General features: G+C 47.4%; 1 protein-coding gene and 1 long non-coding RNA gene across 2 annotated transcripts; both read left to right on the top strand.

Annotated features, from left to right (window-relative positions):
• The first annotated feature begins 1,364 nt into the window (after positions 1-1,364).
• Positions 1,365-8,697, top strand: LOC140588153 (uncharacterized). The gene is made up of 6 exons (XM_072709339.1): positions 1,365-1,447; positions 2,437-2,568; positions 7,202-7,223; positions 7,414-7,461; positions 7,850-7,916; positions 8,363-8,697. The coding sequence occupies exons 1-6, from the start codon at positions 1,403-1,405 to the stop codon at positions 8,655-8,657; spliced, it is 609 nt and encodes a 202-aa protein (XP_072565440.1). The 5' UTR covers positions 1,365-1,402; the 3' UTR covers positions 8,658-8,697.
• Positions 8,698-13,131: 4,434 nt separating this feature from the next.
• On the top strand, positions 13,132-14,960 carry LOC140578626 (uncharacterized). Its single transcript, XR_011982887.1, has 3 exons — positions 13,132-13,378; positions 14,261-14,320; positions 14,447-14,960. It is a non-coding gene; the product is annotated as an uncharacterized lncRNA (long non-coding RNA).
• The last annotated feature ends 248 nt before the right edge of the window (positions 14,961-15,208 follow it).

Below are 15,208 nucleotides of genomic sequence, written 5' to 3' on the forward strand. Positions count from 1 at the left end.
AAGCTGGGGTAAAGGCGGCAAACTCTCTTTGCAGCTGTACGGAGAGCTGGGCAGCTTCTGGAGAGTCCTGCACTGCCGGATCTTCCATGACCCTCCAGTAGAGTCCTTGGAGGGCAAAGTATTGTCCGGCCAGGGATGGAACTGGTCCTTTAAGGGATGGAGCCGGAGCTTTGGCCGGTGGAGGAGCATTTGCGGCCGGGTAAAACACCGCCGGGTCCAGGATAGGGAGGCGCTCCTCCTGACACCCAACGGGGAGAGAAGCGGAGAGGGAAACAGCCCCTAAGAAGATCGCCGGTACCTCTTCTTGCCTTTTCCCTTTCTTCTTTTTCTTCCTTTCTGTGGTCGTCCGTGGCACCGCGGGTGGCTCCGATGGAGGATACGGCGGTAGCCCGCTGTCTAAAGCCACCTGAAGCCGATTGGCCTCAGCCGCCATTTCCCGGAGCTGCCGTAAGTTCCGCCGAACTTCTTCAGTTAGGAAGGCGTCCTCCGTCGTGGAAATCCCCCGCAAGATATCCCTCGTACGGATCGCCAAGGTGCGAGCTGCGGGGTCTTCCTGTATTTCTGGCTGTTGCAGCCAGTAAACTGCCTCGCTGACAAGATCGCCGATCTCAGCTTCAGTGAGCTGAGGCGTTATCTTAGGGAGATCCGTCATTCTGTCACGTTTGCCGGGCAGGCGAGCCGGAAAGCAGGCAAACGGAGCCGTAAATAAGGACAGACGGGGTTTATTACTGACGAGATGGCTGAGAGGCACAAACATCCAGGAACAAACATAACAATACAATGACGGATCTGGGGAAGACAGACTGAGACTCGGACTAAATACAAAAGACTATCCAGAAATAACAGGACACAGGTGATCACAATCGGGGATGAACACGAGGTAACGAGGTGGGCGTGGCACACATCAGGATCGGACGGAGCGGGGCGTGACACTAATGTCAGATTATCTAGACGTTTTGAGATAAAAGAAGTGGAATGTCCTGAAATGAGTTGAGGCCATGCATTCAGTAATTTCTAAGTCAATATTGTTTTAAAATGATGTATACTTGCACATAATTAGCATTCAATTACTTAAATGGGCGCTATATTTTCTAAGATAATGTATTCGAGAACGGTACTTTAACAATTCCTCACGAACTACTGTCTGCACTTCGTCAAAATGAGTGAAAACTGCCACCTACTGGCGGCACAGCCCTACTTCACAAGACATTTAAGGTGGAACCGAAATCCCGAATAAGTAGCTGGTGAATAAGGAGCCAACTTCAGCCTCGTGTGGATTTTAAACAACTGGTCTTTTGCAGGTTTTTCTGATAGTATGCACCATGTGTGTACTATGAACATGAACTGCTCATCACTGAGAGAAGGGAACAGGTATCGCATCCAAACAGAAGCCACAGTGGGGATGAACATCACCTTGTGTGATCAAGAATGGAGCAGCGAAGAGCAGGTGAGGGTCTGAGCTCCTTCAGTCCAGCAATGAAACCACGGTTGCTCATTTGTTTGCTCACGCTTCAAGGCTTGGATCAATGTATACTATTCGCCTTAGTCTTGTTGAAAATAATAGTGATAATTGCAATTTTTATTAGTTATTTATTCGAAATTATCTTCCTCTGAATGACTGTCCCCAATGAACAACGTGCTACAGCGATGGTACTTCAGCGATCGTTCAGGAAGGATATGACACCAATACGGCAAAAATCGCACCACAGTGTCTTTAAACAAAAAAGGAAGGAAGACGAAGAAGCAGTTGTTGACAGTCAGATGCGGTCTAACACCACAAATGTCCGACGAGATTAAACTCTAAGAAGCATCAGGGGTGCAAGAGACATTTTTGAAGTTGGGGGGCAAACATTTAGCAAAGGGTGTCATCTTTTCAGCTTCAGTGTGCCAGCCACCCTGCCAGGTAGCTAGACTTGTTTACAGCTGAGCCCGCTGAGTTGGATGGGTGACTTCGACAGGGAAATTTAATGGCTGCTAAATGACAATTTAAATGATTAAGCCAGTTCCACATAATATTTAAATAGCCTCCAAATATCATACCCATCATGGACTACAGTAGTTAGCAAATTTTTCGTTCAATATACGCATCGACGATGTAGTTTGACTACAGGGCAGGAATACTATTTAAGTATTCCCACCATAATGAGATTCTATACATAAAAATGCGATATATAAAAGCATATCACGAGGCCATATAGGTCTAATATGCTTGATATCAGAGACTCATGAATATTTCGCATACATGTGAAAGTCAAATATAAGTGTGTATGTGAAATTAAAAATGTTTTCTTCTCAAATAAGTGCATTTCGATAAAGCAAATTGTTGCGGGTTCAAATCCGGATGCCAACAAACTGTAACCTTTCTTTTGACTGTAGCTGTGGGCCTTTAAAGTTGGTCTGTGTGGAAAGAACTGAGAATTAAAAAACTCTTTTCAGAATGAGTCTCGTGCAGTGGCGTACTACCCGAAGCAGGACAGCGACGTCGGTCCTCCTGTTCTCGACCTCACAGCGCAAGAGATATGGCTGGAGAAGTGTGTCAACCTTACGCTGACACTGCACTGCGACCAGGTTTGACTGAAACTAAAATGTTATTATTAACGTCATTTTAAGTTATAAGTTATTCATGCTTCACGATGTTTGAATTGAACAAGTTGGGTTAGAAATGATCACATTCTCTTTAGGAAAATGACCCGTGTGTTGGGAGATATATATATATATATTCATCCATCCATTATCCAACCTGCTTATCCTTCTGGGTCATGGGGGGTCTGGAGCCTATCCCGGAAGCTACGGGCACGAGGTGGGGAACAACTCAGGATGGGGGGCCAGCCCATCACAGGGCACGCTCACACATCATTCACTCACACAGACACACCTATGGGCAATTTAGTAACTCCAATTAGCCTCAGCATGTCTTTGAACTATGGGGGGAAAGCAGAGTACCCGGAGGATTCGCAAAACATATTTTTTTTTAACTAATATGTTTTTAAATCAAAGACAATACAGTATTCTCTACTCGCATGACCAGGGACGTGCACAGGAATTTTAAGGGGCCATTGCTCTGACCTGAAAAAAGGGCACCCCGTCCCCTGGAAAAAAAAAATCACATAGACTATGTCATGGTGTAAGGCGCGCGGAACGTAAAAAGGGAACAGGCTGCCAAGAGGTAGGGGCCCACTCCAGCTCCCCCTCCAACTCCATTGTGGAGGAAGGAGCGGGGGTTAGGTTGTCAGGGACCACCTCGGGGACTGAGACTGGGGCCGAGGGAGCAGGGACCAGGGAGACTGGGGCCGAGGGAGCAGGGACCGGGGAGACTGGGGTCAGGCATTGCGGTGGCAGCAGGGGCCTCGGGGGACACGGCAGCGGCAGCAAGGGCTTCGGGGGATGCTGTAGGAGCCACAGGAGTCACGGGGACCTGAGCGGGGAGCTCAGGAGACATAGGGAGCGCAGGGGACGCCTGGACCAGGACCTCAGGCGGTGCAGCAGCAGTGGCCTCCAGGCCAGCAGGAGGCGCCGCAGCAGCAGCGGCCTCCAGGCCAGCAGGGGGCGCCGCAGCAGCAGCTGGAGGCACAGGCACCTCTGGGGGCACCGCAGGAGCAGGAGGTAGTGCAGCTGGAGGCACAGGAACAACGAGGTTGAAAGCAGGAACCTGGGGAGGCGCTGCAGGCGCCACAGGAACCACTGACTCCGGGCCAACAGGGGGGCGCTGCATCAACCGCCGTCCCCGGGCCAACAGGAAGCGCTGCAGGAGCAGGAGACACAGGCGCCTCTGGCACTGCAGCAGGAACTGAAGCCATAGGAACCATGGGGGCCTGAGCAGGGGGGTGTGCCTCAGGTGCGGGCATCGTATCCTCTGCTGGGGAGGTCTGCTCCGTTCTCAAGCAGAGCAGCCTCTTCAAGGTCTCCTGTGCCCTTTCTAGCTGCTGGGAAGGGGATGCTGGGGTGACTGCAGCAAACTCCTCCCGCAGCTGCTCCAGGAGCATGGCAGCCCCTGGGGAGTCTTGCACTGCTGGTTCCCCCATGACCCGCCAGTACAGACCCTGGAGGGTGAAAAACCGTCTGGCCAGGGTCTCAGGTGTGGATGACGGCGAAGCTGCAGGCAGGCGAGCCTCGGGCGCGGGGACCATGGGGGTTGGAGCTGGTACCCTCGTCTTAGGGAACTTGGGGACCCAGGGAATCCCCTCCTCTATAGCCCTGGCGCCCTTCCGGGCCAGACGTGTGCCCACAAAGGCATGGGCTGTGGGGACTGGGGCGAGGGAAATAGAACCTACCTGGAACTCCGCCTCTGGAGCAGGTTGGAGGAGGGACTTCTCTGGAGCCAGTGCAGCAGGATCAGGCGCCTTGGGAGCCAGCCAGCTGGGACTGGGAAACGAGATGACATTACAATGATGGGACTGGGGAAACAAACGGAAACGCGGACTAATGGTGCGTTCGATTATTTCTCTCCAAGTTGGAACTCGGATGAAAACGTCACGAAAAACGTCACTTCCCGTCGGAAACACGCCCCTTTTATGACGTTGAAGTCGGACAAGATTTTGTTGTCCGAGTTGCCCCTGTGACGTAATTTCAACATGGCGACTTGGTTTGTTTGTAGTTTGTTTACCGATCGAAAAAAGAATATCGCTATGAATGTACTAAAATATTTTATAAAGCTTTTAATGTGGTTTGACTAGTTCGTGTTTCTTGTTTGTCTCTCGGAAAAATCTCCATTTTCTCCATTTGGAAAACTCCAAATCTGCTAAAATATAAAGCAACAACACACAGCGACGTGTTCATGGAGGCAGCCATGTTTGTTCTGAGATGTGGGTAGCTCGAACGGGAGATTGTCGGACGTGATGTCACTCAACTTGGAATTTCCGAGTTCCGAGAGAAAAATGAACGCACCATTAATACAATGGACTAATTGCCAACGATCAGGAACAGCTGGTAAACACGGGGAATCCACATGCGGTTAACGAGGGGGCGTGGCACACGACAGGAGCGGACGATCGGGGCATGACAGACTATATGGAGAACAGAAAAATATACCATTTCTTTATTAATTAAGTCTTTATTATACCTTGATCCAAATTTACTTTAAAGCAGAATCCTCCTATTGGGGGATATTTTCCAGGTCTCTACTATCTTGCTTGGCTCTCAGCGGAGGCAGACGCACTTCTCTCCCTCTCCCTCCCCTTATCTTCCCTGCTTTGCTCCTCTCATCTCGTCTAGTCTACTGTCTTACTGTCTATACTTGAGAGACTCTCTCAGCCCTGCTCTTCAAAACTAAGAAAATCATGGATTTGATCAACTGGTCTCTCAACGCAATTGACACTATCTTCTCGATGAGAAGCCCAGGTTCGTGGGAACCTGACTGTCCTGCAGGAATGTACGCAGCTGGCTACACGATGGACGGATGGGAGAAGTGGAGGGTCATGTGTTGTGTGTCTGGCGGCTCTGTCCGTGGAGGACATCAAAGACATCTACCTATTCGGAACCATGATTACAGGTCTGATGCTGATTGGATTAGGCATTGCCCTGGTTTATCGAAAATTGAAGAAAACGGTGACAGCCGCTCAAAGCCCCACTAGGCTGGCCGGGATGATTGACGGACTTGGCAGAGCTCTTGGCACTCAGACTGTGGCTATAGATCGTAAATTGGATACCATCACTGTGTCTATTGACCGCAGATTTGATAACATCATGGAGAAGCTCACGGCTCTGCAAAGGATTTTGGATGGCGGAGACCAGCGTGGACATTAGAGGAGCTGCGAAATTACAGCTTCTCGCCCAAAAACCCAAATAACCCTATTCTCTGCTTTTGGCTCCCCCCTAATCAGCACTGGCTTTGGCCAAGGCCGATGCTGAATTCAACAACTCCCCCAGAAGAACAAGGCAGTGAGACTCTCTTGCATTCCTCTCCCCCAACCCCAAGGACACCCTTCTCCTATCCCACGCTTTCGCCGCTTCATACCCCCAGCATGAACAGGCGGGCCTGTGACCAGCGCCGTTTTGGCTGCAGGACCGGATGGATGTTTGTCTATGCTGGACTACCTCCTCCTCCCCATTTCCCTCCCCTGTTGCAAGTCACGACTTTTTATGTTGTAAGGTGTAGTGCCCATGTGCTTATGTTGCTCAGGTGTTTTTTTTCCTGTTCCTACATTGTACTCCCTACTGGAATACAGTCTGGGGGCTGTTTTTTTATTCTCCTCATCTCTCCTCATGTAATCTTGTTTTCTCTGATTTTTCCTATAGTCCCCTGTCTTCCTGACCTGTCTACCCCCTATAATGTGATGTGTGTATACAGTATGTATGGTCGGGTTGATGGCCTGCTTTTCGCTGGTACTTGTGACTAGTGACATGGTGAATTGCAACAGCAATAAAGGGTTTTTTCATTCATCATTCATTCATTCATTCTGGTCTGGTCACTAAGCTAGAATGACTTCCGAAAAGAGGAGGATTTTGGAGAGAGAGAGAGAGAGGCAGACGCAGCTAAAAGGGAAACAGACCGGCTGAGCTTTCAGAAGCTAAGTCCACTCGCTTTGCTATAAGTTTATCAAGTGGAAGTGAATAGCTTGATGGCAAAGTAACTAGTCTCAGAATGAGTCTGTAACGTTAATGGTACTGACGTTCTCTCTACCTTACATGAAGCATTTCGGGTGGCGTTTTTAAAAAATGCGCGCAGTTTGCTGCTGTTCAGTAGGTGCGCACTGCAGGCCGTTCAGGGCGCTGAGCATGACTCTCTACTACAGTTGCACTTGTTTAGGATTTTCCTGATCTGTCCTGGTAAAAAACTAATTTCATTCCGTGACAGAATATATCCGTTAATAATACTCTCACATTCAGTCAGAGCTTTTGCCGATTAATAGAAAGCGACCAATGAAACACGGTCAAAGAATGTAAACTGTGTCTATTATGGAGGACAAAACGTGACATAATCATAAATAAATAAATCAATCAAAAGAAAAATAATTTATTTTTTGTATTCCACAGATTTATTGTTTAATTATTATATTTTGATATATTTATTATATATTACTGTTTTTTGGGGGGAAAAAAAACAATTTTAATATCTTCAGAACTTTGGTTAAAAGGATTAAGGTGGCAACCGTACTTTATACTGAGTTATAACGTATTCAGACTCATTTTGAGTCATAGGTTTAAGGTTTTAGCAACACTGACTGAAATACCTCTCACATCTGAATCTCACTCTCTCTTTCAGGTCACCCATTTCAGATTTTCAGGTAAAACACAAGACATTTTTCATCACTAGCAAATGCACTGCCCACTGAACAATCAGCCCCGTGTTTATGGTAGTTTGAATGTATCATGTGCAATTTTTGTGCTATTCATGGCTGATTCTACAATCAATAGTATTTGCATGCTGTATCATTTCAGTTTCAAAAGTGACCACTTTTCCCTCTGTGTCTTTAGTCAACTTGGATGATGGAGAAGAAGAGAAAACAACTCGTGGATTCATCAGTGAGTAAGAGGAACTCCATCAAGGTGTCCTCAGATACAGCACTAAATGGTTCTTGTCCTGAGCCCAGTCAACTATAGCCTTGTTATGCAATTTAACACCAACTTGAATTCCTTTAGTGAGCTTGATGAACAGGCGAGTGAAATGTATGCAAACCGGGCTATGGAAACTCCATTCAATAATGACACCTGTTAAGATGATGAGATTGTTCAAGTCTTTCATACAGTTAGATTTCTATTGTACGGTAGAATTGACCACAATGTATAACATTGACCAGTAAGGATTCTTTTGTGCCAGAATTTAGACAAACAGGAGACCTGTGTTTTTCTGCCGATGGTTCTGTATGATTCTGATGAGTTGTCTGTTAATCTCGTGATCTTTCTCCTACAGCTGCTGTGGTTGGAGGGTTAATAGGAGTGTTAGCAGTGCTCCTCCTGGTTCTGGCAGTAGGATGCCGGTATGTTCAGCAGAGATGAATCCACTTTGTCACCTACAGCAGTAATGACCTCATTCAGGGATTCCCTGATTAGCAAACTCAGGGGGTGAATGTCAACATGTAAACAGGCATTTTGATACTCATGCCAGTACCTGCCCATGTCTACAGAACAACGTGCTTTAGTTGTCTTTCCACTTGTTCTGCCATTGTATCCTCATGATCTCTTTTGTGTTCTATCAACTCAATTCAACATTTCAAGAGTAACATTCAACTATCCGGCAATTCAGTTATCTGGCAGAACCTCAGTCCCAAAGCTGGCGGATACGAGAACTTTTATTGTATATGGACTGCAGTTCTTAACACTTTTTATGTGCCATAAGATTCGGGAGTAGACACAGTAGTACTTGACTTTATGATAATGGTGATCACCATTGAAGTTTGCATTGTGATTCCGCTTTAACTTGCAGGCATCGTGTGATGCATCTCTGTGGGTACGAGTCTGTCATCGGGCACCAGGGCAATCAGCTGCAGGGAGGCGCTGAGGCTGGCGATGGCATCCTGCAGCAGGACAACGACCCCCACCTCGTGCCCCAAATCCCAGGCCAGGTGGCCAACGCACAGGGTCAGGTCACTCAGCAGCTGCTCCAGCTCAGCCAGGAATTGCCAGACGGCGACCATCTTGGGCTTCAGATTGGTGGTGAAGGTCACCATCTTGAGCAACCCGTCGCAGCCGTCCTCCAGGACCAAGAGACGTGCTGTTAGCTCACAGTCGGCCTCCTCCAGCTCAGTCATTCCCTGGCAAATCTTCCCTACCCAGATCCCAACCCTCCCCAGCCCCCGCACCCTCCCTCCCCCAAGTCACCTCACTGCCGCCCCCACACCGCCCCATCATCCACGTGCTCTCCGTGCCAGGACAAACCTGCAGACACACAGATCCATGCATGCACTCATACACACACTCAGACACACACTCCCAGTCACACCTGCTCGTCTTTGAGGTCCGGCCGCAGATGCCCTGGACTTGCCCAGTGGACGGCCCAGAGGATGTTTCCCACCCCCCCAGATCGCAGGCGAGCGGGCACCCCGCCGGAGACTGACAGCACCCCCCAGATGCAGCCGACCCCACCCGCCGCCCCCGCCACACCCAGGACCCCTCAACCCGCCCGCCCCCCAACCGCCCCCCACCCACCTTGATCATTGATGGTGTACATGTGTGTGAGCTAAGGTGTCGTTGAGATATGGGGGAGCATATGGGGAAAAGACACCCACCGGCCCCCCAAGCCCTAAGTGTCTAAAGTGGAGTTAAAATAGAGGGGAAGGGAGCCGCGCTGTCCAGCTGTGGGCTGCCAAAGCAGCCGACCCAGGACCTGCACAGCTCCCCCCACCCTCCAAGGCCCTATGTGAAAGAGTGGTGTGACATGAACGTATGTCTAAAGTGCAATTAAAGTAATACAGAGGGGAGTGAGTGGCTAGTCACCCCCCCCTTCCCTCTGTTTGATGCAGTGTGGTGTTGTGGGTGTGGTGTCTAAAGTGGAATTAAAAGAGATGGGGGGTGACTAGCTGATCACCCCCCAGTACCTATATGGAGTGTGGTGTAGGTGGGTGTGGGCTGTAGGGGGCTGTGGGGGAATAGGTGGTAATGCAGCAGGGCAGCGGGCATCCAGCATGACGCGCCCGGATGTGCGGCGCCAACGCCCACGGGGGCGCTACCCCCCCCCCGCCGCAGCACCCCCGCCCCAACCCGGGGGGGGGGGGTATCCGGAGCCTCATCTGCGAAGGCCTCGCTGACGAGCCGCTCTCACACAAACACCTACACTCACCAGACAGACTGACCTGGGACCTGTACCCTCTGTACCCTGCCCCGGTGCCCTCCCCCAGAGGCCAGCATGCCCAGAGGCTCCCAGAGCGACACCCTAATCAGTCCCACATGGGAAGGGGCGCCCAGGGGGAGACCGGCCCCCCCGGCACGGACGAGGCCCCCACCCCACTAGCGGGCCCCCCGGAGCCCCGAGCCCCACCCCGCACCCATGACGCCCTAGCCACCCGGCCAGGGTCAGCGCCCCCCGCCTGGGCCGCCAGGCCCCCCCCGCGCCCACCGGGTAGACGCCCCCAGCCCCGCCAACCCAGGGGCGACCCACAACCCCCAGCCCAGGAACCGCAGGCCCCCAACCCCACGGAGCCACCGGCACCCACGCCCCCCAGAGCCCCCCCAACACCCAAGGGACACAAGGAACAACAAAGCCATGACGCCACACACCTACTAAGTGATGGAGTCAATTATTGGGGACCAGACAGAGTTGAAATTGGCCTGGATGTTTTTCCCTTTGCACACCATTCTTTGTAAACCCTAGAAATGGTTGTGCGTGAAAATCCCAGTAACTGAGCAGATTATGAAATACTCAGATCGGCCCGTCTGGCACCAACAACCATGCCACGCTCAAAATGGCTTAAATCACCTTTCTTTCCCATTCTGACATTCAGTTTGGAGTTCAGCAGATTGTCTTGACTAGGACCACACCCCTAAATGCATTGAAGCAACTGCCATGTGATTGGTTGATTAGATAATTGCATTAATGAGAAATTTAACAGGTGTTCCTAATAATCCTTTAGGTCAGTGTATATACTGTACACTCACCTAAAGGATTATTAGGAACACCATACTAATACGGTGTTTGACCCCCTTTCGCCTTCAGAACTGCCTTAATTCTACGTGGCATTGATTCAACAAGGTGCTGAAAGCATTCTTTAGAAATGTTGGCCCGTATTGATAGGATAGCATCTTGCAGTTGATGGAGATTTGTGGGATGCACATCCAGGGCACGAAGCTCCCGTTCCACCACATCCCAAAGATGCTCTATTGGGTTGAGATCTCGTGACTGTGGGGGCCATTTTAGTACAGTGAACTCATTGTCATGTTCAAGAAACCAATTTGAAATGATTCGAGCTTTGTGACATGGTGCATTATCCTGCTGGAAGTAGCCATCAGAGGATGGGTACATGGTGGTCATAAAGGGATGGACATGGTCAGAAACAATGCTCAGGTAGGCCGTGGCATTTAAACGATGCCCAATTGGCACTAAGGGGCCTAAAGTGTGCCAAGAAAACATCCCCCACACCATTACACCACCACCACCAGCCTGCACAGTGGTAACAAGGCATGATGGATCCATGTTCTCATTCTGTTTATGCCAAATTCTCACTCTACCATTTGAATGTCTCAACAGAAATTGAGACTCATCAGACCAGGCAACAATTAATGAGAAATTGAACAGGTGTTCCTAATAATCCTTTAGGTGAGTGTATATAAAGTATATATTATATATTCTATTATGCAGAATTCTTTAGCAGAATTCTTACCTGTGGCTTTATAAAGCATCCATCCACCTGTGATGTTCCCCAGTTTAGGATACTCAATCTCCAGAAGTTTAACAATCTGTTCAGAATAAATTAGCTTTATAAATACTTTTGTCATGTAAAAATGCTATTTAACTATGCATTAGGGTAGTCATATTGTTGAAGCATAACTACAGAACACAGTGTACATATGAAATTAGTAATTATTGAGAACGCAAAGAAAGCATGCAAATAGTATTATTAAGCATTAAGCACGGGGCGGCATGGTGGTGCAGTGGTTAGCACTGTTGTCTCGCACCTCTGGGATCTGGGTTCGAGTCTCCGCCTGGGGCACATGTGTGTGGAGTTTGCATGTTCTCCTTGTGTCGTCGTGGGGTTTCCTCCAGGCACTCCAGTTTCCTCCCGCAGTCCAAAGACATGTTGAGGCTAATTGGTGTTGCTTAATTGCCCTTAGGTGTGTGAGTGGTGTGTGTGAGTGTGCCCTGCAATGGGCTGGCCCCCCATCCAGGGTTGTTCCCTGCCTCGTGCCCATTGCTTCCAGGATAGGCTCCAGACCCCCCACAACCCAATAGGATAAGCAGGTTGGCACAATATTCGAACTTTTTAAATGTTTCTGTAAAGTAACGTTGTAGGAGTTTTCTTTTTCATATACAACACTTATATCTTGGGTTAAATACGTGGCCAAGAAATGGCACATGAATCAGTAAAAGTCGTGCTGTCTTGATCGAATCAAGCGCAAAAACGAACTGCTTCATTGTGATCACTGTCCGAATGTACATGATCGGTTCAGTTCCCATGGCTGAAAATAGAGTAATTTAAGAAATATCAAATTTAACGTCTGCACTGTTCTGAAATTTACTATATGCTGAGAACGCTATGTATGTGTGATCATACTATAAACTGGTTAATTAAAATGGTTGTAAAATTGCACTTGTCTGCTTTGTTAAATACAAAATGATGTAGAGGTAAACAGGATATTTCAGTCGATAACTGTGAAGCGCTGTAGTTTCGGGAACAAAACTTTTGAAAAAAATTTCGAAGTGGTGGTGCAGCTTCGACGCGCATAGTCGCTGATGCAGTTGAAATTCACCAGATCCCTAATATTTCTGCAAAGGACAAATTAATAACCCTAATATATTTTTAACAGTCTATCTGGGTTTCGGCAGGGAGAAATTAACCGTGAAGCGCTGTAGTTTTGGGAACAAAACTGGGGAAAAAGACCCCTAATATTTCTGCAAAGAATAAATTAATAATGTTTCTATCTTTTTAATACTCTATCTGGGTTTCGGCAGGGAGAAATTAACTAAATAAAACGGCTTGCGGAAGGGGGAGGCATGCTTCTGGGGAATAAGACGAGGGTGGATCCGCATGGGGGCTCGATGCACCAGCCTCGCACCAACTCGGACTTAAATTTTTAAAGAAATGCACCTTTTGCAGGTTTTTCTGATAGTATGAAGGATGTGCGAAACTTAAACCTGAACTGCTCATCACTGAGAGACGGGGACAGGTATCGCATCCGAACAGAAGCCATGGTGGAGAAGAACATCACTTTGTGTGATCAAGCATGGAGCAGAGAAGAGCAGGTGAGGATCTGAGCTCCTTCAGTCCAGCAATGAAACCACGGTTTCTTGACAGTCAGATGCGGTCTAACCCCAGAAAATTCTGACGAGATTAATATTTATCTCTAAGAAGCATCAGGGACGCAGGAGATATTTTTGAAGGGGGGGGGGCGGCATATCGCAAAAGGTCTCATCCAGGGGCGTAGATTTAGGGTGGACGGAGGGGATGTGTCCCCACCAATATCCTCCGGCCATTGAAATGTCCCCACCAATAATTTAATCCACTTAAAAAAAAAAAAAACGTGCTGTCAACATTAACCTAGACACGCAGAAAGGGATAAATCACGTTCTCTCCTTGAGTCCTCCCGCCCCCAAAACACATATGAACATTTTGATTGGCTGTGCATTTCCCTGCTATCATGTGAGAGGCTGTGGCTGCGTTCAGATACAAGCAGCGCCAAATGCAGTGGATTTTTTTCCCCGTGCAAGGTGTGTTGGGTGACACATGTGAGGATGGCGGCAGCAAAAAAAAAGAAGCTGGACATAAAGAGCTTTTTTTCAAAGAAAAGTGTAAGTCACTTCAAGTTCGCTAGTGAATCCATCAAAGTCCATCAAAGTAACGACAACAGTTAACGTTAATACTAGTGGGGTTTTTTTTTTTACCGCTTTGACGCACATTCATTAGGCCACTTAAAATTAATAAATTGTTTTACATGACTCAAACTTCTAAAATATTGGTGAGTAGGGGATTTTATATTTTATATTTTCAGCGAAAAGACGAACGGCAACAGAGATATACTAAAACTAGAAAAGTTCTCAAACAGCTCGCGAAGGGTAATATTACTCGGTATATTGATGCCCTGCCAAGATTTTAATACCGTGGGCCCACACACAATCTGACAAACAATAAAAACCATTGTCCGAGAAGCGTCAAATTGAAAAATCCGAGGCTGACATTCAAGATTTTTCACCCACAGTTTTTGAGGTGAAAAAAAAACGGATTTTTTGAAAAATATAAAATATAAAAAAAATCGAGGCGGCACCAAAAAATTGAGGCGGGCGGCCATGTAAAACAATTTGTTAATTTTAAGTGGCCTTATAGCAGGGCAGGCTATAGTCTGTGAATACGGACTTAAAACTAACAGCAGATTAAACAGCTAAATGTAAAAGTATAAATATGATCCCTGTCAGTTCTCCTAATCTAATGACGACTATTTGTCAGAAATCAGTCTTGTTAAAGAAATTGATATGCTACATACTAATATTGCCATGGCTAGAATTTTATTGACAGTTCACCAATAGACAATCCACTTCGCACAAATAGTTTTTAAAATGCATTCACTGACTTGGCAAACATTAATGATTTGATTCGAGATTTGCACACTAAGACTCAGAAAAAGTGAAATAAAATGATTGCTGTTTAAATGGCATGTGTTTATCCTGTTTTGTCAGGTGACAGAACCTAAACAACTGTGCTGTGTATCAGACAGTGATGGAGAGAAGGGGTCACAGGTGATGTTGAACGATGACTTGATATTATTATGCCTGGTTGTCCTGAGATTTAACATTGTTACCAATAATAGGCTGAGACATTCTCTGTCAATGCTCATAAGGAATCCCTCAATGTTTTTTTATTAGGGGACAGAAGCAGATCAGCCATGTTGTAGTTCAGGTGAAGAGGCAAGGTCACAGGAGGTGAATCTGAATGTTGATTATATATAACATATAATATGTGTGTGTGTATTATACATGTTGATTATACTAATATTTAACATTATGAGGAGTGATAGGCTGAGGATGTAAGTGATTCATTAGTGTTTTTGGCAAAAGTTTTGAACTGACATGTCTCACTTTTTTGTCACGCTATTTCATCAGATGGCAATCCTGTCAGGTACTAGTGCAGTCAGAGGGGAAGAGTTAGGGTCAAAGGTGAGGCCTATTAAAGGCATTGTCCAGCCCCCCAAAAAACTTTACTCACTATTTACTCCTTAAGTGGTTCCATTCCTTTGACATTACACTATTCCTTAATTTAACTTAATGAATTGCATTTCGAGTGGATTAATATCAATCGAAGCATTGCTAGTATTAATGTAAAGTGATTTTGCATTTTGCAGCATATTAAAAAAACATGCATTCCGTGGACGGAGTTGGGGTGGCGGGGTTGGTGGGTGGGGCAGGGGATGGGGGGGGGGGGGGGTGGAGTCATAGGTCCCCACCAATGTCCAGAGCAAATCTACGCCCTTGGTCTCATCTTTTCAGCTTGTGCCAGGCAGCCAGCTAGATTTGTTTACAGCCCGCCCGCTGAGTTGTATGGGTGACTTTGACAGGGAGATTTAATAGTTGCTAAATGATAATTTAAATGATTACGCCAGTTGCAGATAATAATATTTAAATAGCCTC

This window comes from Paramormyrops kingsleyae, chromosome 1 (genome assembly GCF_048594095.1).
Source record: "Paramormyrops kingsleyae isolate MSU_618 chromosome 1, PKINGS_0.4, whole genome shotgun sequence".
NCBI lineage: Eukaryota > Metazoa > Chordata > Actinopteri > Osteoglossiformes > Mormyridae > Paramormyrops > Paramormyrops kingsleyae.

Coding starts and splice junctions, on each gene's coding strand:
- LOC140588153 (XM_072709339.1), top strand. CDS start 1,403: ATGAACATCACCTTGTGTGATCAAGAATGGAGCAGCGAAGAGCAG. Junction 1,448..2,436: donor AATGGAGCAGCGAAGAGCAG/GTGAGGGTCTGA, acceptor AACTCTTTTCAG/AATGAGTCTCGTGCAGTGGC. Junction 7,224..7,413: donor CACCCATTTCAGATTTTCAG/GTAAAACACAAG, acceptor CTGTGTCTTTAG/TCAACTTGGATGATGGAGAA.